The 24,668-nt window shown below is 43.3% G+C and overlaps 6 protein-coding genes across 8 annotated transcripts; 4 read left to right on the forward strand and 2 right to left on the reverse strand.

Annotated features, from left to right (window-relative positions):
- The first annotated feature begins 139 nt into the window (after window positions 1–139).
- zdhhc12a (zDHHC palmitoyltransferase 12a) lies at window positions 140–1,768 on the forward strand. 2 transcript variants are annotated; one of them, XM_084690177.1, is made up of 5 exons: window positions 140–319; window positions 478–611; window positions 689–802; window positions 931–1,097; window positions 1,183–1,768. In XM_084690177.1, the coding sequence occupies exons 1-5, from the start codon at window positions 223–225 to the stop codon at window positions 1,496–1,498; spliced, it is 828 nt and encodes a 275-aa protein (XP_084546303.1). In that variant the 5' UTR covers window positions 140–222; the 3' UTR covers window positions 1,499–1,768. The 2 variants fall into 2 exon arrangements, with proteins under 2 accessions (XP_084546303.1, XP_084546302.1); XM_084690176.1 differs by having other exon boundaries at window positions 141–319; window positions 713–802.
- Window positions 1,768–8,610, reverse strand: LOC146232884 (serine/threonine-protein kinase N2-like). The gene is made up of 20 exons (XM_084690174.1): window positions 8,185–8,610; window positions 7,702–7,843; window positions 7,233–7,384; window positions 6,752–6,974; window positions 6,488–6,640; window positions 6,220–6,329; window positions 5,864–6,007; window positions 5,631–5,706; window positions 5,309–5,498; window positions 5,006–5,141; window positions 4,816–4,868; window positions 4,631–4,688; window positions 4,451–4,542; window positions 4,198–4,362; window positions 4,038–4,100; window positions 3,874–3,950; window positions 3,610–3,752; window positions 3,262–3,369; window positions 3,091–3,171; window positions 1,768–2,998 (listed from the first exon to the last, which is right to left on the reverse strand). Exons 2-20 carry the CDS (start codon window positions 7,832–7,834, stop codon window positions 2,795–2,797), a joined length of 2,361 nt encoding a protein of 786 aa, XP_084546300.1. The 5' UTR covers window positions 7,835–7,843; window positions 8,185–8,610; the 3' UTR covers window positions 1,768–2,794.
- An 831-nt stretch (window positions 8,611–9,441) lies between these two features.
- On the forward strand, window positions 9,442–13,192 carry seta (SET nuclear proto-oncogene a). 2 transcript variants are annotated; one of them, XM_084690662.1, is made up of 9 exons: window positions 9,442–9,503; window positions 9,657–9,740; window positions 10,710–10,767; window positions 11,044–11,186; window positions 11,268–11,371; window positions 11,481–11,594; window positions 11,806–11,976; window positions 12,113–12,247; window positions 12,351–12,516. In XM_084690662.1, exons 2-9 carry the CDS (start codon window positions 9,668–9,670, stop codon window positions 12,372–12,374), a joined length of 822 nt encoding a protein of 273 aa, XP_084546788.1. In that variant the 5' UTR covers window positions 9,442–9,503; window positions 9,657–9,667; the 3' UTR covers window positions 12,375–12,516. The 2 variants fall into 2 exon arrangements, with proteins under 2 accessions (XP_084546788.1, XP_084546787.1); XM_084690661.1 differs by lacking the exon at window positions 9,442–9,503 and having other exon boundaries at window positions 9,516–9,740; window positions 12,351–13,192.
- A 72-nt stretch (window positions 13,193–13,264) lies between these two features.
- On the reverse strand, window positions 13,265–14,126 carry LOC146232886 (uncharacterized). Its single transcript, XM_084690663.1, has 2 exons — window positions 13,562–14,126; window positions 13,265–13,478 (listed from the first exon to the last, which is right to left on the reverse strand). The coding sequence occupies exons 1-2, from the start codon at window positions 13,974–13,976 to the stop codon at window positions 13,324–13,326; spliced, it is 570 nt and encodes a 189-aa protein (XP_084546789.1). The 5' UTR covers window positions 13,977–14,126; the 3' UTR covers window positions 13,265–13,323.
- Window positions 14,127–14,344: 218 nt separating this feature from the next.
- LOC146232887 (outer dense fiber protein 2-like) lies at window positions 14,345–19,297 on the forward strand. Its single transcript, XM_084690625.1, has 18 exons — window positions 14,345–14,664; window positions 14,858–14,980; window positions 15,088–15,252; window positions 15,466–15,605; window positions 15,699–15,825; window positions 15,916–16,047; window positions 16,149–16,223; window positions 16,338–16,409; window positions 16,517–16,633; window positions 16,813–16,998; window positions 17,141–17,250; window positions 17,347–17,482; window positions 17,657–17,767; window positions 17,875–18,138; window positions 18,319–18,419; window positions 18,514–18,676; window positions 18,771–18,896; window positions 19,010–19,297. Exons 1-18 carry the CDS (start codon window positions 14,554–14,556, stop codon window positions 19,178–19,180), a joined length of 2,430 nt encoding a protein of 809 aa, XP_084546751.1. The 5' UTR covers window positions 14,345–14,553; the 3' UTR covers window positions 19,181–19,297.
- A 164-nt stretch (window positions 19,298–19,461) lies between these two features.
- Window positions 19,462–24,111, forward strand: gle1 (GLE1 RNA export mediator). The gene is made up of 16 exons (XM_084690626.1): window positions 19,462–19,671; window positions 19,925–20,176; window positions 20,376–20,528; window positions 20,666–20,814; window positions 20,915–20,975; window positions 21,097–21,348; window positions 21,480–21,705; window positions 21,812–21,924; window positions 22,014–22,083; window positions 22,179–22,321; window positions 22,449–22,639; window positions 22,754–22,883; window positions 22,988–23,092; window positions 23,192–23,274; window positions 23,381–23,444; window positions 23,546–24,111. Exons 1-16 carry the CDS (start codon window positions 19,573–19,575, stop codon window positions 23,612–23,614), a joined length of 2,160 nt encoding a protein of 719 aa, XP_084546752.1. The 5' UTR covers window positions 19,462–19,572; the 3' UTR covers window positions 23,615–24,111.
- Window positions 24,112–24,668: the final 557 nt, after the last annotated feature.

Here is a 24,668-nt window from a genome sequence, read left to right on the forward strand (position 1 = left end):
GAGGAATGAAGGACATGGCCGCGTGGGTTTTATTAATAACTGGCTCACCTTGGAATTCAGAACAAATGTACCCTGTGCCCTGCTCGGTTGAATATATCAAATGGCGACATTTTTATTGGCTAGGCCAAACATGTGATCATTCCAGGAAGTGTTTATAATCGCTGCGAGCAAGTGGTTCGCTATTGTATATCTAGCTGGCAAGTTAGAATCGATCATGCAACGATGTTAAAAAACATTTTTCGATCTGGTCATCTAATTAGGACCACACATGTTGTCCTGACATGGGTTATTACTTTGATTCTATTTCTACATAACACAGGTAAACCGAAATATGACACAAGCTAACCTCGTAGTAGCTTGTTCAGTAGTTTGGCTTCGTAAGACCAACACTTATCAACCCACACACGTTTCTGAATGTAATTGTCAGAAAAGGTTGTGTTCTCAGTAAGTAAACCTAGTTATCTCTTGCCCTGCTAGACTTGAGAAGACAAGAGGAGAAGGGTGATTTGACGCAGCCAGTGGTGTTCTCCTTGCTGGTTTTGCTGTCAGTAATGCTGTACTTCACCGTGTCTTTAATGGACCCGGGATTTGTCCTCTCTGACAGTATTAAGGTACGATAAACATGGAACGATTTTAGGCAGCTATAACTTTTAATCTAATTCTGATATATTACTTATGGCAATTACACACATACAATAACATGTTTTACCAGTGTCCTCCAGCTGTAAGTGAAGAGTTGGAGGAGATGATGCCTGATAGCTCCACTCCTCGATTACGCCGTTGTGGATACTGTCTTTTCCAGGTACTGTAGCCAGTTGAGAGACATACAACATCATGGTGTGTCCTCAGATAAAAAAAAATGATACAATCGTTACAAATTGCTGTAATTGTGAGTACTGTACTGTGTTCTCTTCCTTTTCTTTCAAGCAGCAACCTATGAGGGCCAAGCACTGCCATACCTGTAAACACTGTGTGCGTCGGTTTGATCATCACTGTCCTTGGATCGACAATTGTGTCGGGGAAAGGAACCACCGCTGGTTCATCATATATCTGACAGTGCAGCTGGTGGTTTTACTCTGGGCACTTCAGATAGCATGGTAAGTGTGGGTGAATATTTGATCCGACTCGTAGCATACCCCACTCTTTGTTTGGTTTCTGATACTAGACGTCCGTGTCTTACAGGTCAGGCATCTCTTCTGCTGACACGTGGAAGGTGTGGTTCAGAGTAAATGGCTTCCTGCTGGCTTCGCTGGGTCTTGTCGGGGTTTTCTCTTTGGTGGTGGTCGTCCTCATGTGCTGCCACTTGTACCTGGTCTCCGTCAGTTCTACCACTTGGGAGTTCATGTCTCGACACCGAATCTCCTATCTAAAGAGCTGCACCGATGAGGAGAACCCTTTTGATCGGGGCTTTTTCTGTAATCTGTGGGACTTCTTCTGCATGTGCCGGACAGTGGTCTGGGAGCAGGTGTACTACAAAGGGAGCCACAGTTATGTCTGACTCGTACTGTTGAACATGACGATGTGTTGGGATTCCACTGGGTGATGCATTTGGAGCTCTCAGAGAGTGACAGTGTGTGTAGGTCAACTGTTGTGTTGCGCTGACTACGTTAAAAACTCTAATCAAAAAGATTTTTAACCACTGTGTTCCCCATTTAATCCTTACATTTGTACCTTTTTTTTACATATTTTTCTTTGTTATCTATTGTAAATTATTAAGCCGTGTTTTGTATTGACACAAGAGTCACAGTAAAACAGGATATTCCATTCATTTGCATTATTTATTTATTGAATGTGTTTAGCCACGTTTTGTGGGAAGATAATAGATTTAGTATGTACAAACTTTGTTTAGAGGTAATGAAACAACTAGACATAGACTGGAGTCACATTTCTGATGTAGGACACACATCTGACTCTCATGGATACATATTTCTGTCACACACATACGTTCCTGGTTGTGGTAGTCCACATACACTCATACTGTTGTAATCAACAGTAACCATATTGAACTGTTGAATTGCAAAACAAACACACAAAAGCTTCTTTACATTATCACTGTTATTGCATAACTTTTAAAGCATTGCTATAGTCAAAGCACTATTTAATTCATATTTATGGCTATCTCGTAAATGGCTTATCGTGTGGCTTATGACAACACAGTCCTAGACAAATTGTGCCATGCACTTTTTAAAGAAAATCTTAAATTCACAAATGTCATTGAGGAAGTTATTGGAACAATATATATAAGTATAGACATTGCATCTTCACATGTAACAATATTTATATAAAGGACATGTCACAGGAATAAAATAGCTTTTTTTCCATTTGCTTTGTCAAGGCAGTGGGCAAAGCCTCTCACAGTGATGCATAGAAATGGCAGCATGTACCTTTAGAAGGAAACTTATCAGGCAATGGCAACATAAGCAAAGGCCACAAAGCATGCTTGGATTCTGTCCCTGGATTCCAACAATTGTTTTTGTGTTTGTAGATGGTATCCATTGTCATTAGACAAAAATCCATTCCAAAATAAATACCATAGCATTAAATACTATAGCACATTGGAACCGTTACTGAGTCAGGCTGTCCGACTCGCTCCAAATATAAAGGGTTACAATCCTGAAAGTATTCTCTCTGTTTGGTTTTTGGTGACGATGGCTTCTGAAGACTGCCTGTCCGCCTCGTCTGTCATCTGAATACAAATACAGAGCGTTTAGTTGTTATCAGCAATGGTAGTGTGCTACAGAACAGCTCATGCAGAAGTTTGATGACATTTCAGTCTCCCTGGTGTCCGACGTCCTCATCCGTGCAGGGTAGAGAAGTCAAAGTCTACGAAGGCCTGTTGCTGTTCTGAGGAGAGGCTGCAGGACACAGGAGGGGGAGACAGGACTGGCTGGAGTTTTGTGAACTCCTTGTCAAAGTTGCTAACGTCCATGGACGCCTTGAGTAATGGCAGGAACGGGGGTTTCACTTTCTTGGCGAGCAAGGCATCCCAGTCTATCGTCTGTGAAATTGTTTTGTGTGATATTGTTAGATTAGAAAACAAGGCATGCACTCACATCAAGGCAAACTCAACACAGTGGGATATTAAATTACCTTGAAGAATTTCTCCCCCTTAACCTCAGTTGCATCCTCTTCTCCTCCTCCTAGTCTTTTCAGTGGGTTCTTTTTGAGCAGCTGAACAGTACAACAGCTCAAGTAAGAGACAAAAACAAGACTTTATGAGAAACGAGAGAGTAGATAAGTGGAGCACATGAATCCCATTACCTTCTGGATGATGGAGGCTGAGTCTGGAGAGAGGCAGCTAGGATACTCTACATCATCATTAACAATGCTGTCAAAAACCTCCTCTTCATCTTCACCTGGGAATGGAGACTAACCGAAATTGTGGAGAGAGAGACATACCACTTCGGATTATTGTACTCCCTAAGCTGCATGTTCTACTTCACATGCCCTAACAATAAAGGTATTTACACTATATAATAGTATTATCTTTATTGTACATGCGACACTGAAGACCGCATCGACCGGACAGAGACGTGGTTGCTCATAGATGATTCCAATTATATCTTTCCGCTATGAAAGTGTGGTGTGCAGTTGGTGCGGGTGACTAACCTCTCCCACGAGCATCTCAAAGATAAGGACGCCCATCCCCCACCAGTCCACTGCTCGTGTGTAGTTGTCATCAGTGAGGACCTCAGGGGCCAGGAATTCTGGTGTTCCACAGAATGTTGAGGTTCGGTCACCATGGCCCATTCCTGTCGAAACAAATGTGAGAAAACACTTAGCAAGTGAATTCAAATAGTGATGTCACAGAAGCCTATTATTACTGATAGTAATTTTGGGTTGAGTAAGTCACACCCTAAAATGATATCTTACCCTCCTTACAAAGTCCAAAGTCTGTGATTTTGATAAACCCATCAGCGTCCATCAGCAAGTTATCCAGTTTCAAATCTCTGTTCATAACACAATATTGAAATTCATTGTAAAGTGTATCGTGCATTTGTGTGGAACAACATACATTAAATATATGTCATTCTTACCTATAAACTATTTTATTCAGATGTAGGAACTCTAGACCCAACAAAACACAGGCTGAGTAAAACCTGTAACACAAAGTCAAACAGAAAATACAATTATTATCAATGAAGTGTTTGTGTGTGTGTGTGCAAACGTGCATGTACGTGTATGAATGTTTCTTACCTAGCTTGAACCTCAGAGAAGACATTATTGTGGATGTGGATCATTAGGTCACCTCCTGGTGAGTACTCCATGACGAAACACACATGCTCACTGGTCTGAAAGCAGCCATGCAGATTCACCAGAAAGGGATGACTCATTTCAAAGATCCTCCTCTCGCTCATTAGACTGGGAAACGATAACCCTGAATGAGCACTTAGCAATTACTTCGGTCCATTTCCTTGTGCCATGCATTTTCCATGGGGCTATTACTGACCTGTCAACTTCATCACGAGTCACAATGTCCCTTTTCTTCAATGCTTTTATGGCATACAGTGTTCCTGTTTTCTTAAACTCAGCTAGAAGTACCTGAATACGAAAACACATCAAATATGACAAAAAAAAACACAACAACAAAAATCAATTCGTTCTCGTTTCCATTGACAAAACGAACAACCTTCCCAAAGTGTCCTCTTCCCAAAACAGAGATGCATTTGAAATCCTCCATCTTCATCCTTGTACAGGGGCCAAATAGCATTTATTACTTTTCATTGAAGTCATAACACTTATAAACATCCTTAGACAGAAGCATACTAGAGCACCATGTGTCGGCGTGCGTGTGTGTGTTTGTGTTCATAATACTTGGAATCTGATCCATTTTCTTTGCTCTCTGGTGTGTTGTTTCCAATGGTGGGCTGAAAAGAAAGAGACACTGTTTCAAAGATTCAAAGATGGTGGGTATAAATTCTAACACCAGTACAGTAAATAAATGTAATCAATAATGCTACCATGCTGTATTTATAACCAAGGGAGACCTGGTTGGGATGATCACCTGGTGTTCTGTCAGTTTAGGCATTGGTGGTGTTTGTGCTGTGGAGACAGTGTTGGGGACAGTTTTTCCCTGGTCAATGCAAGACATTTTAGACGGCTGATCCTCACTTATGTTAAGCCTGATCACTGGTACATCACTACAGACAAAGGGAAACAGGGAAGAACCATACGATTTCAACAGAAAATCGGAAATATCACATATGCTGAAGTGACGTTAGTACAGTATGTAATGCACAATCCAGTAATGGCCATTACTATATGTGACATATTTCACCCCACAGTACCAGGCTGTCTTGCGTCTCACCCTGGCAGTGGAGGTGTTAATGGGATGACCTTGTCTGTGGAAGGTGGAGAGCTAGCCACAGGGTCAGACGATGGAGGCACAGATGAGCTCATCGTGGTAAAAGACCTGCACTGAGGCAGCACACTCATCATCAGGTGACCCCATGTGGCAAAGTTCATGTTCATCTGGGCAGCACGAAGTAAGTTCTTCCCTGAGGGAAAAGGGATAGAGAACACAAGGTTCTCCTCGATATAACATCTGTCCTGACTACAGAAACATGAGCACTACTGTAAGAAGATGTGGGGGGCCACATGGAGTTAGGGTTAACCCATAGAGGCAATACCTTTCTCCTTTGTGAAGATGCACCTCTGCCGTCTGAGTTTGGGCTGGCGCTCAATGATTGTGTTGATAAATGTGATCTATAACACCAACAGCATATAAGGCATTCTGATTGTATATGTTATGTTCACAGTAGCTCATTCATTTAATTAGGTTGCTTGTTTATAACTGTTTTGGAGTATTTTGTGTGTATGTAGAGGTTGTTGCAGTTGAAGAGGACATCTTTAGATATGATACCTCTGTGAAGAGTTTTCCCTGGGGATCCAGGCACAAACACTGGGCATGTTGCTGGTTGTCCATGAACTCCTCTAGACGCAGGAAATTGACAGCACACATCCCTCTCCAGTCTTGCCAGAAGACCCCGATTTCCAGCTCCCGAGACTTTAGACGAAGATCGGACAGAAGGATGCAAATAAATCTCTCCCCTCCAAAGCAAGAGCTTCAAAATGATTCACATCAACATAGACAAGTATAGGGGGACCTCTACTGGTCACACTTAGTACTGCAATAATACAATAGAAAGTCTTATGTATGGTGTACTACTGTCGGGTGAAGACAATCCCTTCCATTCATCTGATAAATATGTCACTCACCCTCTCCAGTTGTATGTGAAAACTCTGGTTCCAGGCCTGCTTGCCTTGGGGTCTCCAGTGGGTGCGGCCCACCAGTCTGCTGTCCAGCCGCAGCACAGCACTGACCTCCACTGTCACACACAAGCAGCCATGTTTGGAATACACGGTGTAAGTACAGTTGGTGTTCAAATTCAGGCAGGACCTTTGATATAGACAATCCTTACAATCCTCCAAGTTTTTGGTTTTATCAAAGTTGTATCAAATGTTTACTTCTGACTATTAAACTTACTGGATAGGTTGTCTGTGTTAAGACAAGGTGGTTGGTTGGTAGTGCCTTGGACATTGTGATCTGATACAGTCAAGGATGCACTGTTCACTTTGTCTGAGCCAGTTAAAGATATCAGCAAGTCCTCACATCCATTTAGCTTGATCTCAAGTGTGCCTGAATGTTACAATACCAAAAAACATAATTTAGTTCCAGAGAGAAAATTACCAAACAAATGAAACCATGTTCACAAATATTTTTTATTTAGAGCCGGGACACTGTAAATACCTGTTAGACAAGCAGGCTTGATGAAGGATGTGGAGGAGGGGGTGGAGAGGAACGAGAGTAGGCGGTTCTGCTTTTGACCTTCAGATGGAGAAGATCCCGTGGAGAGATCCTCTTTCATAATAGGCTCCTGGAGATGGTCCTGGGACATCTCTTTCAGGCATCTCTCCAGGGAGACGCGCAGAAGGTCCATCTTCTGAGAGGACTCCAGCACACGGGACTGAGCCTGGGGATGGAAGGACAGTTTCATGCAGGCACAATATATTTACTGGTTAGGGTTAGTAAAGTATAATTTGCAGATGCACAAGAGTACACACCCAATATATTCCGATGCCCTACAGTACTCATTTTATACATTCTCAAAACACACTTGGGGATTAGGATACATCATGAGGAAATATTTAATATTAATATTAGAGTATGTAAATGCTGATGTTTTTCCTATATTACAGGCTGCTAACAAGATCTGGAAATTGTATTTTACCTCAGCCAGGGCCAGTTGGTCCTGTGATGAAAGCCCTTCCAGCTGTTTCACAACATCCCTGGCCAACGCCAACACATCTGTCTCTCTCTGGACATGGTTTTGTAACTCAGCCAGGCGAATGTCCAAGGGACTGCCTGCCACTGGGGAGTATCCTGCAGGATCAGGGTTCAATCAGAAAAGCCGCCAGACTCCACCACCATCGTGTACGAAGGAGATAAAATAATAGTTCAGAGTCAGCAGACATTGTTGTGCACGTAGATGCTTTCTCAAATGGCTGGGATAGAGGTCAGTTACAACCACGCTCAATTTTCTAGAGTGCTTTTCAATGTCATAACAGCACAAGAGGAAAACAACACAAAGGCTGATCGATGCCCTATGGTACAATCATATTGTTCATATTGCAGGAAAATATCTGTTTGTTTGCATGCAAACATGATCCCACTCCTCAACTGTACCATAAATCTCTGACCTCCATGATGGGAGCTGTCATGGGTGCTGTGGCCATCACCAACACTAGTCTGGGTGACTTTGATAATCTGCATTCGAATCAGCTCAATCTTGGAGCGGCTGTCCTGCAGCATCTGCTGAGCTGTGGACAGCATCTCCCGATCCTAGATAGTGACACATCAGAGAGACAAAGAGCTCCATGTTATCACTGAGGTAAGGACACACAGCTACCGAGATGGAGGGAAACACAACCACAAGACACCACTTGAACTAAATTTCACCCTGTACATTATTACTATTTTTTTTTTTTTAAGAAAGGCAATATCTATACTGACGCATGGAATGCTGTTAATAAATCAGTCAAATATAAACCAGCAGGGATTAGTGATGAAGTTAGTGATGCATGTCTTAGCCCTGCTTATTTACAAATTGATTACGCTGTGCCAGAGGTGTAACAACACGGCTAAACCAAGTGAAAATAAGTATGACTGTGCACTTCACTCACCTCAGAGTGCTCCCCTTTCTCCTTGCTGAATAAGGGCTAATTTGTCATCCTCGTAACCACAGGAGAGCTTCTCACGTTCCACCTCTCCACCTTCACGATCCTTGAAACACAACAAGTCCTCTGCTGTTGTGGGTACAGTGAGTTCCTCTTGGTAACGCTTTACATCTTGTAAATCCAGTCACACAGACTCTTGTCCAGTTTGTTTTTGCATCTCTGATGTCTGCCCTGCAAGATCCCTTTCCCCCAGTCCAGCATTCTGATCTCTTCTCTTCCTGTTATAAATCTCCTCTCTCCTTTTGTTTTTCTGTTTAGGCTTTCTGCAGGGGTGGCAGAGATCCCCCTGTGCCAACACTGCTGCTAGTCTGCGAGTCCTGATCTCCCTTTCTAGGCTCAGCATTGGCTAGAGCAGAACCACATGTTCCTCCACTGTCACCAACCAAAGACAAACATAGAGCCGCTCTCCCCAGGACAGCTAGGCAGAGAACCCAGCTAAAGAGCTTTGCTTAAGAGCTTGCCCGTTCCAGAATGGAACAGAGAGTGCCCGGGACATTAATCAAATGCTCTAGGCAGCTCTTCAACTGCAGCTCTTCGTTGGAGAAGAAAAAGCATAGCATTTTCCATCAGATGGTCTCACATTTGTTTCATGCTTTGAATTAAAAAATATCCCTAATGAGCTCGTTATTCGATTTTTTATTAACATGGAAAGCGTTTTGCCACTGTCACATTGTCTTTGCACAGGCGACGTGATTTAACATTTCTGGAACTGGTAAACAAAGAATGGCTGATGCTAATATAAAATGTTAATTGAATCAAGCATGAATTAAAATACTTGAGCAAAAAAATTACATGAAATACAAAATTATATAAATCTTTGATGGAGTAGGCCTAATAATAATTGGAGTAATGTCTCCAAGGGTGTATTGATTGCGCATCGACTTCCTAATCACTTAACATACATTTCCTTATGGAGATCTCCATAGGTGCACATATATATACATATACATATATATCATTACATATATCATCATTTGAATATCTAATTGATATATATATATATAATCTAATTGATATATATATATATATATATATATATATCAATTAGATATTGAAATGATATACAGTCAAATCTGTTAAATTGATTTACGTTGTTGTTAAAAAAGGGTGTTTCAATAAAATCCCGCCTAGTGCAACCTCGCCTATCAGAATGCAACGCTAGGAACGAGAAAGAACACTAGTGTCAAGGGAGGCGGAGTTCAGTTGGTTCCATTTGGCGAGGCGCGTTCGTAATGAAAGGGAGCGCGTGAGTGGGCTTGAGCTTCGTGAGTGTCTTTGACTTCCTCGCTTATATTGTGTGGGGGGAAGCTGCACACGTTGTTTCTGCACGCTTAAACATTCGGTTAAAACACGATTCTCCTGGGTCAGGAGAACTCAGATACAAACAAAGTATTCTTGCTGAAGTTTGTTATTCACAGCTTGCGAAAACATGTCGGCCTCGGCGGCTAAAGTGAGTAAAAAGGAGCTGAACTCAAACCACGACGGAGCGGATGAAACCTCCGGTAAGGGATGGCGGCCTCCAATTCACCGCCATTTTCACTTTCTTTAATAGTTTAACTGAATTTGATCGCTTTTAATCAAATTGGTTTACAAACTGCAAAATGTTATAGGGTGTGTTTGCACGCAAGTCTATCCGGCCAGGAGCTGCAGCCTGCGTGGTGGTCTAGACGATTGCGTATCGCGCGGCAAGCTAATTCAGAACGGTGTTGCTGAGGCCATGTTCGCTGCTAGCATCACGCAACAATCCTTGGCTAGCTAAATGTTAGCTAGCTTGACGAGTTACCGCATGCTTGATCTGTTTGGAGAGACTATTCGCTCAATAGTTGTAGCTGAACATTTTTCAGTGTGTTTTATTGTATGCAGCTAGATGGTTGGTTAGCTAGTATGGAGAATATCAAGGAAGGTTGCTTGCTTCGCTGCGAACTGTTTCTGCGTAAAGGAAACTACGGCGTAGCCATCGTCGTTAGCTAGCTAAATAAGCAATGGTGCGAGCCATGCAAGTTAGCTAGCCTACCCAGTAGCTATGTGTTGTTATTGTGCATCTCCGCCATGATGTAGCTAGCTAACTACAGAACAACAAAATAACATTGTTAACCAGCAATGGTATGTGTGTTTTAGGGTATTAATACAATAGTTTGGGTAATGTTTTCGTTGACATAATTTTGGCGTCCGATAGATATAGATGTTTTTGCTAGTTAGCCACACCGGTTAGCTACACCATTTCTCGTGGAGGAGACCGAGAGTGCATAAGTGAAGTGTGCGGACCCACATTTGAACCACGCGGCCTTCGCCTGGCAGAAGCCAGCAGGAAACTCTGTTTGAGACTTGAGTAGCTTACTGCTCGGAAAGAGTCATCCATGTATAAATGCCCTAGTGATGACCTTAGGAATTAATGTCTATTACTTAACTCCAAGTATTTTACTAAACACGCCTTCTAAGTGTACTAATGGATTACGTTTTTTTTCCAACAGAAAAAGAACAACAGGAAGCTATTGAACATATTGACGAAGTTCAAAATGAAATTGACAGGTGAGAATGTCCTATGGAACGTTATATCAGAAATCACAAATTGATAAAAAAAAAAAAAATACGTTTTGATTGTAGACTGTTTGAATGTTGTTTTAGAAGAAAGGACAGACCTATTGTTTGTTTTCAATGTCAGTATTGTAAATTTCTATCTGTATTTGCATTGCCTATTCCAACTCCTAACTATGTATCTTTTACAATGGGCATATGTGAATTATATAAGTGTTTTTATATATATATATATGTATTTATTTATATATAATTATTTTGTGTGTGTAGACTGAACGAGCAAGCAAGTGAGGAGATACTAAAAGTAGAACAGAAATACAACAAACTCCGCCAGCCGTTCTTCCAGAAGAGGTCAGAACTGATCGCCAAAATACCCAACTTCTGGGTCACTACTTTCGTCAACCATCCACAAGGTGAGGTTTTGCATTGCAGTCCTGCATTTACTTTATAACCTGATGTGATTGGACAATTCTAACTTCCAAATGTATTTGCAGTTTCTGCCCTTCTAGGAGAGGAAGATGAGGAGGCACTTCACTATCTCACCAGGGTGGAGGTGACGGAGTTTGAAGATATCAAGTCGGGCTACAGAATAGATTTTGTAAGTTTTGAGAAGTACATTAAGGTTTCTTTTACCAGCTTCCATTGTTTTAACCACCCCCACCCTCGTTTTTTCTCGAGTGTAAGCAATTCTAATTTATCTTTTATAGTACTTCGACGAGAACCCATACTTCGAAAACAAAGTCCTTTCCAAAGAGTTCCATCTGAATGAGAGTGGAGACCCATCTTCAAAGTCAACAGAAATCAAATGGAAATCGGGAAAGGTATTTCCCGATTGTTACTCCAAGTTAACCTGATTAATTATGCAAGACAAATATGCAAGACATTCTCAAATGTACCTGTCTGAGGATTAGTAGTGGTATCATATAAATGTTGAGCCTCAATTTGATAAGAAATGGATCATTGTATATTATAACAATGTTCTCAGTGAGTTTTGATACAGTAACATTTGTATTTTGTTTCTTAACAAAAAAGGACCTTACCAAGCGCTCCAGCCAGACACAGAATAAAGCCGGGAGGAAGAGGCAACACGAGGAGCCGGAGAGCTTCTTCACCTGGTTTACTGATCACTCTGATGCTGGGGCAGATGAGCTTGGAGAGGTTATTAAGGATGACATCTGGCCCAACCCTCTGCAGTACTATCTGGTTAGTAGCGTTATTACTTTGGCGAAGCGAGTGCCGACACCGGATAATGTACTGCTCGTTTATTTTTTTTACATTCCTTATATTCCTGTGCTGTTGAATTATGGGTGAACTGAGAACTGCCTTGTTAATTCTGCAGGTCCCAGACATGGATGACGAGGAGGGTGAGGGTGAAGATGATGATGAAGATGAGGAAGGTCTTGAAGACATTGATGAGGAGGGTGATGAAGATGAAGGGGAGGATGATGAAGAGGATGACGGAGATGATGGCGAGGTATGTTGGCAGTATTAGTCAAATATCTTTTTGTTTCTTGTAAACTCAAGTGCTACATAGCTACTGTTTTTCACACAATTGATATGATTCCTCTTTGTTTTAGGATGATGACGGAGAAGATGACTGAACCAGACATGATTTACCAATTTCTTTTCCTAATGTCCCCCTTTCGGTTCTTCACCCATATTTGGGAACAAAATTATTTTTTTATGTCTGTGCTTCATCTCATTTTGAAGCCCTCTCCTGTCCGTGCCATGTTAAGTTTCTTTCACTCACATGAAGCTTAAGGCAAAAGGTTGCCTCGAATTTTAAGTACCACCTCAATTCCAACATTCATCTCAAATAAAAACCTTAAAAACTTAAAAAATAGAATCAGCTCACCATCCTGAGTAGTTTTAGGAATAGCAATTTATAAATATTATTTCTGCCTGTTAAAAGTTTTGCTAAAAGTGATCAAAGCCATGGTGCAGTGACCTAGCGCTAGCAGCCAGAACTCCAGTTTTCTCATTTTGTTCTGTTTGGGAGTAGATCCCTCAAGTTCTGTAATTTTGTTTTTTCTTCTTTATTTTGCCCTATGTGGTTTAAAATGAACAGAAAATACCAGCTCATTCCTATCACCTCTTGTAATTGTTGGGGTCAAAGTTGGGGTCGGAAAGGGTTATATCTTGGGTGTTGAGGGTGGGCATGTGAAGTCAGTTCTATGGGATTTGTTTTGATTTTCATTGTATTGTTTTACAGATATCCATGAGATGACATTTTTAATAAAGAACACAAAACCGAAAAAAAAGAGAAACACTTGTACATTTTGGCCCCCACAACTTATTGGAAAATGACTGGTTTACTCATGGAATTTACATCTGGTCACCATTTTCTTTTCTGCTGGGAAAATTATGTTTTAAATTTGAGGTGTACAAGTTGCTTTGTTACAATAAAACGTAATGTGTATGCGTGTGCTCTTATGGATGGTTTTTTTTTACAAAGTCGAAAACTAGAACAGTGAGTGACAGTAAAGCATGCTGGCAATAACACATGCAATTTTTATTTGAAATTCTGACAAGGTCATGGTTACAGACAAGTCATGCTCTTAATGCTTTGGGAGTAATAAGAAGTGATGATGCGAAATCTTCTTTCAGTAATCGGTGAGTGATCAAAGCAAGGAAGGTGTGCTCTGATTCTTCGAAATCTCCTTCTGTGACTGTCCTCGACCAGTTATTTGGTTGAAACGCCCAACCTGCAAAGATGGACAGCTCGTTACAAACAATGGTTGCATGCATGTCAAATGAAATGTTTTCCTTGTAAATTAAATAAACCCACCAAGGTGCGTGTGGCATGTTTGGCATGTGGCTATAGCCCATGAGTATCCAGGATACCAGGAAAAGTGCTTATCTGCAGGAAAGTGTTTGAAAACGTCAGCCCTTGTGAATGTCATAACTTCAAATTGATGACCATGAGGGTTTTCGAACAGCTGGACGGGGACTATCTTATCTCCAAGCACTGTGTCATTTCTATGTGAAAGCGCAAGTCGACTTGGTACGAACTTGGCATCTCTTTCAAATGCCAATTCATGTCCACAAGCCCTACAGAGAAGCGAGACGCCTACACTTTGAGAATTGCAACCTTCGCCGGGCTTTGCAAATTGTAAAATTAAAGTGAGACACGCGCAAAATGCGTACTGACTGTGCAGAAGTTCTGATAAAGTGCGCGCTTTGCTAGTCATTGTTGGCGACATGGTCACGCTCCCCAAGCGAGATCATGCAATTGGTTCGAGACAATAAGTAGCCAAGCCTAATAATTTCGCGCAATCGGTCCAATGTTCAAAGCTTTGATGATTCCCTTTAAAATCTTTCAAATAATCATCCGAGTTGGCCGTTTTCCTTTGCAAGCCTCTAAGGTCCACACGGCTGAAACAACGTTTACAAAAAAGTATTGCGCCGTCTACAGTTCAGGAGTTCGCGGATATATGACGTATTATTAAGGAACTTCCTGTTGCTACTGGCAACGTTTGACTAGAATGTGGGGCTAAAGACTGCTATCCAATCACAACGCAGTATCTTAAAAATCCAGTATGAACGAGCCAATCCAATTTGACCTTCTTTGAAAAGTCTTGTTTATCGTTTCTGTCTGTGAAGCCGGAGTCGTTAGATACGACGCAGACGATAACCTATAACAATTCCATAAAGTAATTTTTAGGGACCGTTTTGACTTCGTTGTTGGGAACTAACATCAACACCGAGCGTAGCCCAACAATAAAGTCTTGATAGATTTACTTGCAGTGTATTTAATTAAAACACGACCTGGTTTGAATAATGAAAACACGAGATTCATCACCTCCTGTGCATGTCCATGTAGCAGAGTCCACTCCAGTGCATGTTCATCTAAAAAAGTGTCAGAAAAGCTGCACTTACAGACCTTCTCAGGTGAGTTGGAAATATCGACTTAAAAGTTCAATCAAAAATTTCTGCCTGAAAAGGAAAAGCTGTACACAACACACTGCACAGTTGAAATATATATATTTTTTTCTTTTATTTTTTTATTAGTCAAAAACGTGTTTATGCTGCCGCAGATTTAAAATAATGCTATTGTTTTTGTGCTTTGCTTTTCCAAATGAAGACCAGAGAGGTGCAGATCAAGGGGGATGTGGTGAGCTTGCGCACAACTGCCAAGACAAAGACCCGTGTTCCCTGGATCCCCCCAGGAAGAACTTCCACCCGGCAAGATGTATACAAGTGGGAGGTATTGTCAATATTTGTTTTCTGCATTTTTTTCATTACGAGTAATTAAGGATTGTTTTATTAAACTGTGTTCCAACAATACACAAGTTGAATATTGATCAATTTCAGGGGCCTAGTCATTGTCTTGAGATTACAACTGGATCGCCGGCTGAACCATCACTTGGTCCTCTACAATTGGAGGACCTGTCTGATGAGGATGAGGGCCACAGTCACCGCAAGAGACAAGGGATGAAGATTGACAGACTTATGATGGATGCTGAGTCATCCAAGGAGGTATAGTATCCGATAAGTAGGTAGTTGTCGCACATCACGGTCTTCTATCACTGTCTTACAATCACCTGCTAAACTTGATAGCAAAATCATGTGTATCGCTTTCCTGTTTCTTTTTTGTATGTCTCAAGCAAGGATACAATACAACTATTGTGCATTATAGATTTCTTATGTATAAGTACCATTTATTTATACATTACTCATTTGGTTGAAAAGGCTATGTTGCGGAAGAAGGATCGTGACCAGTCTGAACTTCTGAGAGCCCACCAGCGTAAGAGTGGCGATCAGGACGAGGGGCTGGGGGAACAGAACATGAAAGAATGTCATTCCTTGAAGATGAGAGGCGATTACGAGAGGTAAGGAATAGGCTTGTGTTGGGACATTAGGCCTACCAGTTGAAATCCTAATGTATCTGTTCATACCATTCCTAACCCTTCCACTGTGTATAGGGCTGATTCTGGAAAAGTTGTTGGGGAAACAGACCTGCTGCTGAGGAAACTAGTGGAAGCTGAGATTGATAGTATGGCAGTGGCCAATCAGTTGGAAGCCCTGAAGGAGACTGTTGGCAAGGGGAAGGTTTGTTTCAATTATAAAAACATATTGATCTATAATTGGCTATGCATTGTTGGGAGAATTATGTTGTGTTCAACTGTATTTTTTTTGTAGGATAAACTATCGTCAAAGATGAATGCAAGCTCCTTAAGAAGGGAACAGGAGTTGTTGAAAAAGAAAATTGATACATTTGACAGCACCAACCGCCATCTTCGAGAACTGCTTAGGGAGTGTCATGAACGTGAAGTAAGTTTTTGGACCTGGACAAGTCCATTTTCTAAGATTGATTCATGCAAAGAAATTGTTTGAAATGAAGTTGTCTTCTATTTTTGCCAATCACTGAATAGACTGAATCTCTGAAGCAGTCAGAGCAGAGACATGCACTGCTGAGGAGACTGGCGGACACTGAGGATGAGAAAATGGTGGGTATCCACCACCCTTCGACATTACAATGTTGTGTGCTTTGTCCTTTTCTTCATTTTCCCTCACAGATATTCATAACCTCCACATTGTTGGTTTGACCCCATTTCTTTCAGCGCCTTTTGTCAAAACTCAACAACAAAGAGAAAGAAGCCACCAAGCTTGCTCTACATCTGGATTCTGAAAAGGTTTAACAGGCTCCCGTCCCTCAGAGTTGAAAGACTTTTGCTCACTTATCCTTAAGTTGTATCTTACTGCCATGCATTTGTCTTCCTACTATGCATCCTCATGGCAGGACAATGTGAAGGCTAATGGAGAGCTGTCGAAAATTCTAGAGTCTACCCGTAGTCGTCTCATAAGTCAGTTACACTGCAAAGAAGATGAAAATGACCGTCTGATTGCTCAGATTCAAGTGAGTCGACGTTATTCAATATGATTGGTTGTATCATAATACATAAGGCAGGTCGTATTTGTATACAAATTTGCTTAGGTTTTGCCACCAGGCGCAGCTGTGCCATCTGAAGATTTGGGGTTAGGCACCATTTGAAACTGAGTTGAAAATTGTCATCCTTGTGGTCTTGTCTGGAGCAGAGCATGGAGCTGACCCAGGAGGCTCAGAGGAAGGAGATGCAGGGATGGATGGAGCAGCTGCAAGAGTTAAAGCACCAGAATGAGGAGAGCAAAGAGATCCACAGACATGAGACACAAACCCTAAAACAGCGGGCCAAGCACAGTGAGGATTCAGCCAGGGAGTTGTCTACACAGCTGCTGGAGAAGGTTAGATACTCACAGGCCCTCTGGCAACCATTTCCAGCACGACATGCATGTATGCTACTTTCACAGGGTGAAATACGTGCAACTATACGAAAAAACACCCGAGGATCACACAACACCATGTCTTGTTTTTCTTTCCCTCTAGGAGTCCCAGTTGGCAGAAGCCCTCTCCACAGCCGAGGCCTGGTGTGCCCGCCACTCCACTGAAGCGAGCGCCAAGAGCCAGCTGGACATGGATGTGACTGCTCTCAGAAAGTGAGTGAAAGAATCAACAACAACAAAAAACACTGTCAATAGGCTATTGTCAATAGACGGTGGGAGTTCCTTTACGGTTGTGGTCTGACTGTGCAGCCAGGTGAGAGAGCTGACGGACCAGATGTATGCTGTGGAGCAGAAAGCTCGTGCTGAGAAGGAGGGGCTGCTGGACCAGCTGCACCGCCTCAACTCTGACAACACCAAAAGCAAACTAGACAACCAGAGTCTGAAGGTAAACACATTTACTCTGAGTTTTTATTGATATATCAAAGCAGGAGTCTGTGTGTGTATCTTTGGCTTGTTTGGTTCGGCACTGGTTTATGTAATGATGTGATATAGGCAGTGGGTGAATAAAATGTATTACTTTTATGAGTTAATTCTTAACATTTCTGTGTTTTCTTTTCAGGCCTCCCTATCTGCAGCAGAGGAAAAGCTTGCTCGGTCACAGTCCGAGGCTCATCAGCTTAAGGCTTCAATCAAGAAGCATGAAAGTCTGATGGACAAGTATAAGAGCAAGGTACAAAGACAGGCTAACAGGCATCGAAGTGACACCTCCACTGGCCTGAGGTTAGAACTCATACAAACGCGTCCGTCCGTTGAGAAAGTGTTCGTATCGTGCCTCAGTTTCAGAAGGCTCGCTCGGAATCCGAGGACCACTGCCTGAAGCTGGAGGCTGCCGGGAAAGAGGCCCGGGAGCTGAAGGCCAACCTGGAGCGGGAGATCGAGCACGTCAGGAGGCAGCTGCTGGGCCGTCTGAAAGAGCTGGAGCCTCTGCCTGAGAGGCTGAGGAGCTCTGAGCTGCAGCTCAGGGAGGCGAAGGAGGAGGTGGATGCTCAGGAAAGGAGAAACATGGAGCAGAACAGTACCCTCGCTGAGCTCAGGCACAAGGTATGCGTCCATAATAATCATAAATAGTATTTATAATGCACTTTATATTTAGCTAAAATCTCAAAGTGCTCATTGCTCATCTCATAGTTACTGTGTTAGCCTGCATAAGCACCTGTGGTTAGTGTAAACTCTCTTTGAATATGATGATTAAGACGGGTTTGTGTCTGGGGCTGTGTACAGGTAGACCAGCAGGTTTGCCGGGTTGAAGCATTTCAAGAAAATAATCTACTGCTCCAGGAGGAAAACAGGCATTTGAAGCACAAAATTGAGAGTTTAGAGAGGTATGTCATACTCTATATTGGACACTGGTCGCACTTTGCTTTTTGAGTTTTAAGGTTATTTTCTTAACTCAATTGCTCAACATTATTGATCCAGAAAAGTGGAAGAGGCCAACTTACAGAACAGGGACATGGCCCAGGTTATCGCCCAACGAGACGACTCAATCCACAGTAAACAGCAACAGCTGGAGGACCGAGCGAGGGAGTGCAGCATCCTGTCCAAACAGCTGGAGCAGGTGCTCGAGGACGCACAGAGACAGGTCTGTGTGTGCAGGACAGAGTCGCACACACTTTGTTTTGTGGTTTCATTTCTGGGCCAAAGGTTTCACTTTGACTGTTCTGTTTTGCTTCCAGGTTGGCGAGAGCCATGAGCGGGCTTTATCGAAAGAAAGGTCCTCTCAGTCGAAGGCTCTGGATCTGGAAAGCCAGTTAGGGATGTCAAGGGCAGAGTTGTCCCAACTACGCAGAAATAAAGAGGATGTGAGTTTTGTATGGATATTTTATATAAAAAGTGAACTATTGGAAGTCCTTTATGTTCATACCCTCGCAGTTACACTGAATATGACTGAAAAGATATAACCTCTTTTATGCAGATGGAACGCCGCTTTCAGAGTCAGTTGAAGAATTTGAAGGACAGACTGGAACAGTCAGACTGCACTAATCGCAGCCTGCAGAATTATGTTCAGTTTCTCAAAACTTCCTACAGTAATGTGTTTGGTGACTCTGGGCTAACAAGTACACTATACCCACCATCTCCAATTTAACAGCTTTGCATTGTAAGATGTTAATTATATACCACAAAAAAAATACTGCACTGCATTGTCTCGTGAGATGTTAATCATTGATTTATTTCTATACTGCACAAATAAAGACACTTGAAATCTAACCTAATCAAATTTTCACCTCAAAATTTGTTTACAGTAACATTTAAATACAAAGTATCCAGCATTTACGATTATCCACAAAGTATAATCCAGAAGTGGGAAATGTGGTAGATAGGAACGTTTCTTCCCCGAATCCGAGGAGGTCGGAGAGTAATTTGGGTAACACCATATACGCCGCAAAATAAGCAAAGAGAAAATAGTAAATCAGTTTGAGCCTGGTTCAGGCTTTACCAAGGTACGACCGGTGTAGCGAACTACTATTACACCCCGAAATGCCTGCTGAAAGTTTACGGTGGGAAACATTAGAGGCCTTGAAAAACTCACAAAAAGGAAAACTTAAATATAGTCCAGACTGGCCTGAAAATGGCGAGGTAAGTTCACGAAACTCAGCCTACTGCTCTAACTGACAAAGCAGGTAGAGCTAGCTATATAAGCTCGCTAGCTGGTACCTCATTTACTGGTTGTGTTGACAGTATTGCTAGCAAAGAGAATGTTTGGAGGATTCATGATACCAGCAATGTCGTAAACTATGTTTTCAAATGGTTAGATCTGCTTGTAAAATAGCTAGCTACTAAATTGGACAAGCTCCAAGACTCGGAACTATAATCAATGCGACTCCCACAGGATGTTTTGTCTGGTTGCAACGAAGCACCAAGTTTGTCCCCGCTATCCGGACTCATCTTGAAAAAGTTCAGCCCCAGGCCTCTCCAGAAGACCTGCTCCTTGGGCTCGGCTTCCCGTGATCCAAGCCCATCCTTTGCTGATGACGCTCCTTTCTCACTGTCATCCACGAGCTCATTCCCATCCGTCAATGTTCTTAGTTCTCCTCTATCTTCTCCATCACAAGTTCCCCCGTCAGTGAAGGACACAGAATTGGTAAGGAAAATACTACCTTCTCACCAAATTACATCGAGATTGTGACGGCCCTCCCTTTTCCTACACTGATCCAGGTGCGTCCAATCGACCCAATCAGTGTAGGAAAAGGGAGGGCCTTTACAGAGATGAACACAGTTTTCAAATTGCAAGTAGACAACGTGAATTCTCAGTGCAATATATCTGATTCAATGTGCCGCAGGTCATCGATGGAAAGAAGAAGGATTTAGACCAGGATCTCAGTCCTGTCTCCAGCCCTACTCCTCCCCCCACCATCTGTCTGCTGTCTCCCAAAGCCAGCCACATGGCAGGATGCATACGGATCTGTGAAGAGAAACATCGAGCAAAGGCCAAGGTACAACAGGCAGGGGGGGGGGGGGGGGGGGGCTAGTTTCAGTGTTGCACTGCGCTGTCATTGATTTCTCTCAGGCAATTGCAACAGTCATTATTCTCTGTGGAGGTATTGATCCAGTGTGTGTCTCTCTCTCCCAGATGGAGCTGAACCTGAGGCAGGAGCTGCAGGAGCGGCTGGTGGCGTCTGTCGCTAGCCGCGAGTCAGAGCAGCTCAAGCGCTTCGAGGAGTTCATGGAGCTGAAACGGAGGCAGGAGTACCAGAGCATGAGGGACATGATGGAGAGAGAGTATGGGCATTTCATGACCTCTGACCCTATTACTATGGTCCTTTTGGTTTTGATGGAAATAATATTTTATAACAGTTTTTTTTTTTCTTGTTATCTAAAGTACCCAAGAGAGCATTGGGCGACATGAGAAGTTAAAAGAGGAGCACAGACACAGAACCAAGGTATGAAGCGAGTTGCTGCCCCCCCCCCGCACGCTGAAACGGCGTGATCTCGGGGTCGCTGGCGTGTTCACGCCATCGGTGGTCTCCGGGTGGCCCTCTGACGCTTGTCTACCTCCCCCAGATCTTGAACCTGCGTCTGAGGGAGGCGGAGCAGCAGCGGCTGCGCGAGGTGGAGATGGAGAGGCAGAGGCAGGTGGAGGGCAGGGAGAGGCTGCGTGGCCTCAACGCCATCCAGGAGGAGATCCTGCAGCTCAATCACCTCCTCGAGCCTGCCAGCACGCCCACCCAGCCGGGCCCCGACCACGTGCCCTACATCACCCGCGGCAACCAGCTGTGCACCCAAGTGTCCGAGGTGGTACGCGCCACGTCAGAGGTCCGTGCCTTTCGTCGCTAAACGACGACCGCGTTTGTTCCTGGTGCACTGCATTGTCCTAATAAGTCATTGTTAGCATGTGGAACAAACCACAGGATGTCTCATTAGAAGCAGTGTCTGTGCATTTGCAGGGGGCGTTCCCCAGCATGGAGGACATGACCGTGGCCGAGCGCGCCCTCCATGAGATGAGGGCCCTGATCCGGCTGAAGCAGGAGGAGGCGTCCCAGGCCCAGGAGAAGAGGAAGAAGGACGTGGAGGAAGAGGAGGAGCGCAAGAAGCGGGCGGAGCTGCAGGTACAGCTGGAGGAGCAGAAGAAGAGCGCGGCCGTGACGGCGAAGGAGAAGGCGCGGAAAAAGGGTGAGGAGAGAGAGAGAGGGGGTTTTGTTTGGTTATCGCAGGCTCGTGTGCGGACATTTTCGATGGGCTTGGGAACAGTTGAGCTTCAGCTTTCCTTGTTCGACAGGTCTGCAGCCTAATGCTGAGAAAAGCACCCTGAAATGGTACCAGGGGCTACAGGACTCTGCTAACCAGTGTTTCCAGTCACTTGAGGACCTCAACGATCCACAAGATCTCCAGGTAGGATGTTTACCTTTTTATGTAGGATTCCATTTACATTAAAACCATAACCATACATGCTGATGTCTGATTTCCCTGTCTGTGCTCAGACAAAGAAACTGAGAATGGAGTTACAGAAAGCGGCTACCATCCCTGTCAACCAGATTTCCAGCATCTCAGGTATGGGTCAACGGAGTCTGATGGCAGGATATGTATGTCCAATGACTCCCTAAGTGTGTGTCCTATGAAACTTGTTGTGCTTGTCATCCGTGAAGGATCCCGGCTCAAGGAGATCTTCGATAAGCTCGACAAGCTGCTGTCTGGGAAGTCGGTGGTGTCGGCAGGAAAGTCTGTCTCCACATCCCAGCATCCCAAGGGCTTAGACTTTGTCAGCTACAAACTAGCTGAGAAGTTTGTGGTGAGTCCGCGAGGCACATAGACCCCCATGGTCCCGACCAATGTCGTAAATAACACGACTCGGTTTTATCGTTCCAGAATCGATATAAAGAATCCTGTTTTTGTTTTGTGACGATGGATATTTCTAGAAACAAGGAGAGGAGGAGGTGGCGTCCCATCACGAAGCTGCCTTCCCCATCGCTGTGGTGGCCTCTGGAGTGTGGGAACTACACCCCCAAGTGGGAGATCTCTTCCTTGCTCACTTACACAAAAAATGTCCTTATGCAGTGCCCCACTTCCCTCCCTTGAAGGATGGAACATCTATTCCAGATTATCAGAGGTCAGTACAACACTGTGTTACAACTTGAATACCTCATTAGTGAGAGTCGTATTCCAGACACAAAGAAAACCAGCTCTCCCATCAGCATGTCCTCCTTCCTGTCCCCCCTTCCAGGATCATGGGCTACAGGGTGGATGACTCCGGGGTGGAGGGCCAGGACTGCTTCCTGAAGAGGATGTCCGGAATGATCCGACTCTACGCTGCCATTATCCAGCTGAGGTGGCCCTATGGCTCCAAACAGGGGGTACGAACGGTCACTGCCTCGTTACATACGGCCTTTATCCACCTTGTGTTTGTCACGGGAGGGGAGATTTGCCAGTTACGGTCCTCATTATTCCTTCCCCTTAGCCTGGTCCACATGGACTGAACCATGGGTGGCGCTGGCTGGCTCAGATGCTGAACATGGAGCCCCTGGCGGACGTCACGGCAACGCTGCTGTTTGACTTCCTCGAGGTGAGACCAGTCATTGGTCTGTTTGTCTACCACGTTTATGTCTTGTATTTCAAGGCAAGCCAAATGATCTTTTTGGGCTTCCTTCCTGCTCCACCTCAGGTCTGTGGGAATGCGCTGATGAAGCAGTACCAGGGGCAGTTCTGGAAGCTTCTACTACTCATCAAAGAGGAGTACTTTCCAAGGTATGATTGCACCAATAAAACTTTTGTTTTACATTTAACGATGTCGTTTGAATACCAACTTGGTTTTCACACTGCTGTTTCAACACAAACCTTTTACCTCTCTTAGGATTGAGGCTGTCACAAGCACAGGACAAATGGGCTCGGTCATGAGACTAAAGCAGTTCCTTGAGGTGAGAGAACCACCCACAGCGTTTTGAAATGACGTGTCAAAATACATTGAAAAATAAAAACCTGTGTTGTAATCCTGTCATAACTTTGTCTTTCACCCTAGACTTCATTAAGAAGCGGGCAGATTCATCCTCCCAAAGGCCAGCTGAGCTCCTCTTTCTGGAGACCCTGAGTGGAGGGGATTCCCCCAAACAAGTGACACCTTCGTTGGACCCCGCTTGCATGACCCAAGTATGTCAGGAGACTGAGCTAATAAGACTAGGCTTTGCACATTGTAAAGTTGTGCCTGCCTGACTGCAACGATACACTATCTCCTGTCATTCGCTAGTGTGATGTGCGCGTGACGCGCACAACCTAAATCCTTGCAGGTTTGTGTCAAGGGGTTGAAATGTTTGCCGTTTCATTCCTTGTGCCGCGTGTGCTACACCCACTGCAAGATTACATGTACTGTTACTTGAGCTTTACTTATGGAGTAGGTGGCAAAGATGAATGTACTTTAATCACAACAACGCAAGATATCGTGCTACAGTTCTCCTTAGTCACAGGAATTATTTTGGATGTGGTAGATGCATTGTAATTGTTTAGACTGAACGCGTTTGTGTTTGATTTTGGATGTTTCCATGATTCGATTTTAGATCTGATGTGTCAATCATGACATTCAATATTCAAGCCATATTGTCAGTGTTTTCATTGATAATGGAAATAACTCTCCACCTTTTATGTTTGTACATTGACGTGATTAGTTATTTATGTTTTTATAGTATCCGTATCCGGATAGTTTTCTATGAATTACCTCTTAAGCTAGCAGGTTATTTGCAAAAATATAAACATTTACATCAGGAAAAGTAGTATGGGAGCAGTACAGTATGTCACATACTTCCTGGAAATTGAATGTAATGCTTACATATTTGTGCAAAATACATCATACAACCTATAAAACAATAATCAATCATTGACAGCAATCATTGTCTGAATTGTATTCAGCCTTTTTACATGTATGAGCATTGAGGCGTATGTCATACATACAAGAACTGATTCATACTCAAGACAGTGCATATCAGGAAGATCCAATTCACCCATTTGACCAACAAAGAAGCCCTACTTCCTGCATAATCAATACAAAAATCAAAAGATAAATAAATAAACCAATGAACTGATTAAGTTTGCAAACAAGTAGGTGGGGGACTGAGCAGTGAAAATCAACCATCTGCTAAAGGAAACTATTC

Source organism: Hypomesus nipponensis, chromosome 24, assembly GCF_054491055.1.
Source record: "Hypomesus nipponensis isolate SF chromosome 24, ASM5449105v1, whole genome shotgun sequence".
Taxonomy (NCBI): domain Eukaryota; kingdom Metazoa; phylum Chordata; class Actinopteri; order Osmeriformes; family Osmeridae; genus Hypomesus; species Hypomesus nipponensis.

What these genes read in the sequence shown, in the direction of transcription:
- zdhhc12a (XM_084690177.1), top strand. Translation starts at nt 223, where the DNA reads ATGTTAAAAAACATTTTTCGATCTGGTCATCTAATTAGGACCACACAT. An exon ending in TCCTCTCTGACAGTATTAAG is followed by an intron (nt 612 to 688) that starts GTACGATAAACA and finishes TGGCAATTACAC; the next exon opens with ACATACAATAACATGTTTTA. An exon ending in GTGGATACTGTCTTTTCCAG is followed by an intron (nt 803 to 930) that starts GTACTGTAGCCA and finishes TCTTTCAAGCAG; the next exon opens with CAACCTATGAGGGCCAAGCA.
- seta (XM_084690662.1), top strand. Translation starts at nt 9,668, where the DNA reads ATGTCGGCCTCGGCGGCTAAAGTGAGTAAAAAGGAGCTGAACTCAAAC. An exon ending in GTTCAAAATGAAATTGACAG is followed by an intron (nt 10,768 to 11,043) that starts GTGAGAATGTCC and finishes TTGTGTGTGTAG; the next exon opens with ACTGAACGAGCAAGCAAGTG. An exon ending in TCAAATGGAAATCGGGAAAG is followed by an intron (nt 11,595 to 11,805) that starts GTATTTCCCGAT and finishes TTAACAAAAAAG; the next exon opens with GACCTTACCAAGCGCTCCAG.
- LOC146232886 (XM_084690663.1), bottom strand. Translation starts at nt 13,976, where the DNA reads ATGTCGCCAACAATGACTAGCAAAGCGCGCACTTTATCAGAACTTCTG. An exon ending in AACATGCCACACGCACCTTG is followed by an intron (nt 13,479 to 13,561) that starts GTGGGTTTATTT and finishes CCATCTTTGCAG; the next exon opens with GTTGGGCGTTTCAACCAAAT.
- LOC146232887 (XM_084690625.1), top strand. Translation starts at nt 14,554, where the DNA reads ATGAAAACACGAGATTCATCACCTCCTGTGCATGTCCATGTAGCAGAG. An exon ending in GCACTTACAGACCTTCTCAG is followed by an intron (nt 14,665 to 14,857) that starts GTGAGTTGGAAA and finishes TTCCAAATGAAG; the next exon opens with ACCAGAGAGGTGCAGATCAA. An exon ending in TACGCAGAAATAAAGAGGAT is followed by an intron (nt 18,897 to 19,009) that starts GTGAGTTTTGTA and finishes TCTTTTATGCAG; the next exon opens with ATGGAACGCCGCTTTCAGAG.
- LOC146232884 (XM_084690174.1), bottom strand. Translation starts at nt 7,834, where the DNA reads ATGCTGTCCACAGCTCAGCAGATGCTGCAGGACAGCCGCTCCAAGATT. An exon ending in TGACAGCTCCCATCATGGAG is followed by an intron (nt 7,385 to 7,701) that starts GTCAGAGATTTA and finishes CTGATCCTGCAG; the next exon opens with GATACTCCCCAGTGGCAGGC. An exon ending in TAACACAGACAACCTATCCA is followed by an intron (nt 6,330 to 6,487) that starts GTAAGTTTAATA and finishes TGTGTGTGACAG; the next exon opens with TGGAGGTCAGTGCTGTGCTG.
- gle1 (XM_084690626.1), top strand. Translation starts at nt 19,573, where the DNA reads ATGCCTGCTGAAAGTTTACGGTGGGAAACATTAGAGGCCTTGAAAAAC. An exon ending in AACTAGCTGAGAAGTTTGTG is followed by an intron (nt 22,322 to 22,448) that starts GTGAGTCCGCGA and finishes GGATATTTCTAG; the next exon opens with AAACAAGGAGAGGAGGAGGT. An exon ending in CCTATGGCTCCAAACAGGGG is followed by an intron (nt 22,884 to 22,987) that starts GTACGAACGGTC and finishes CCTTCCCCTTAG; the next exon opens with CCTGGTCCACATGGACTGAA.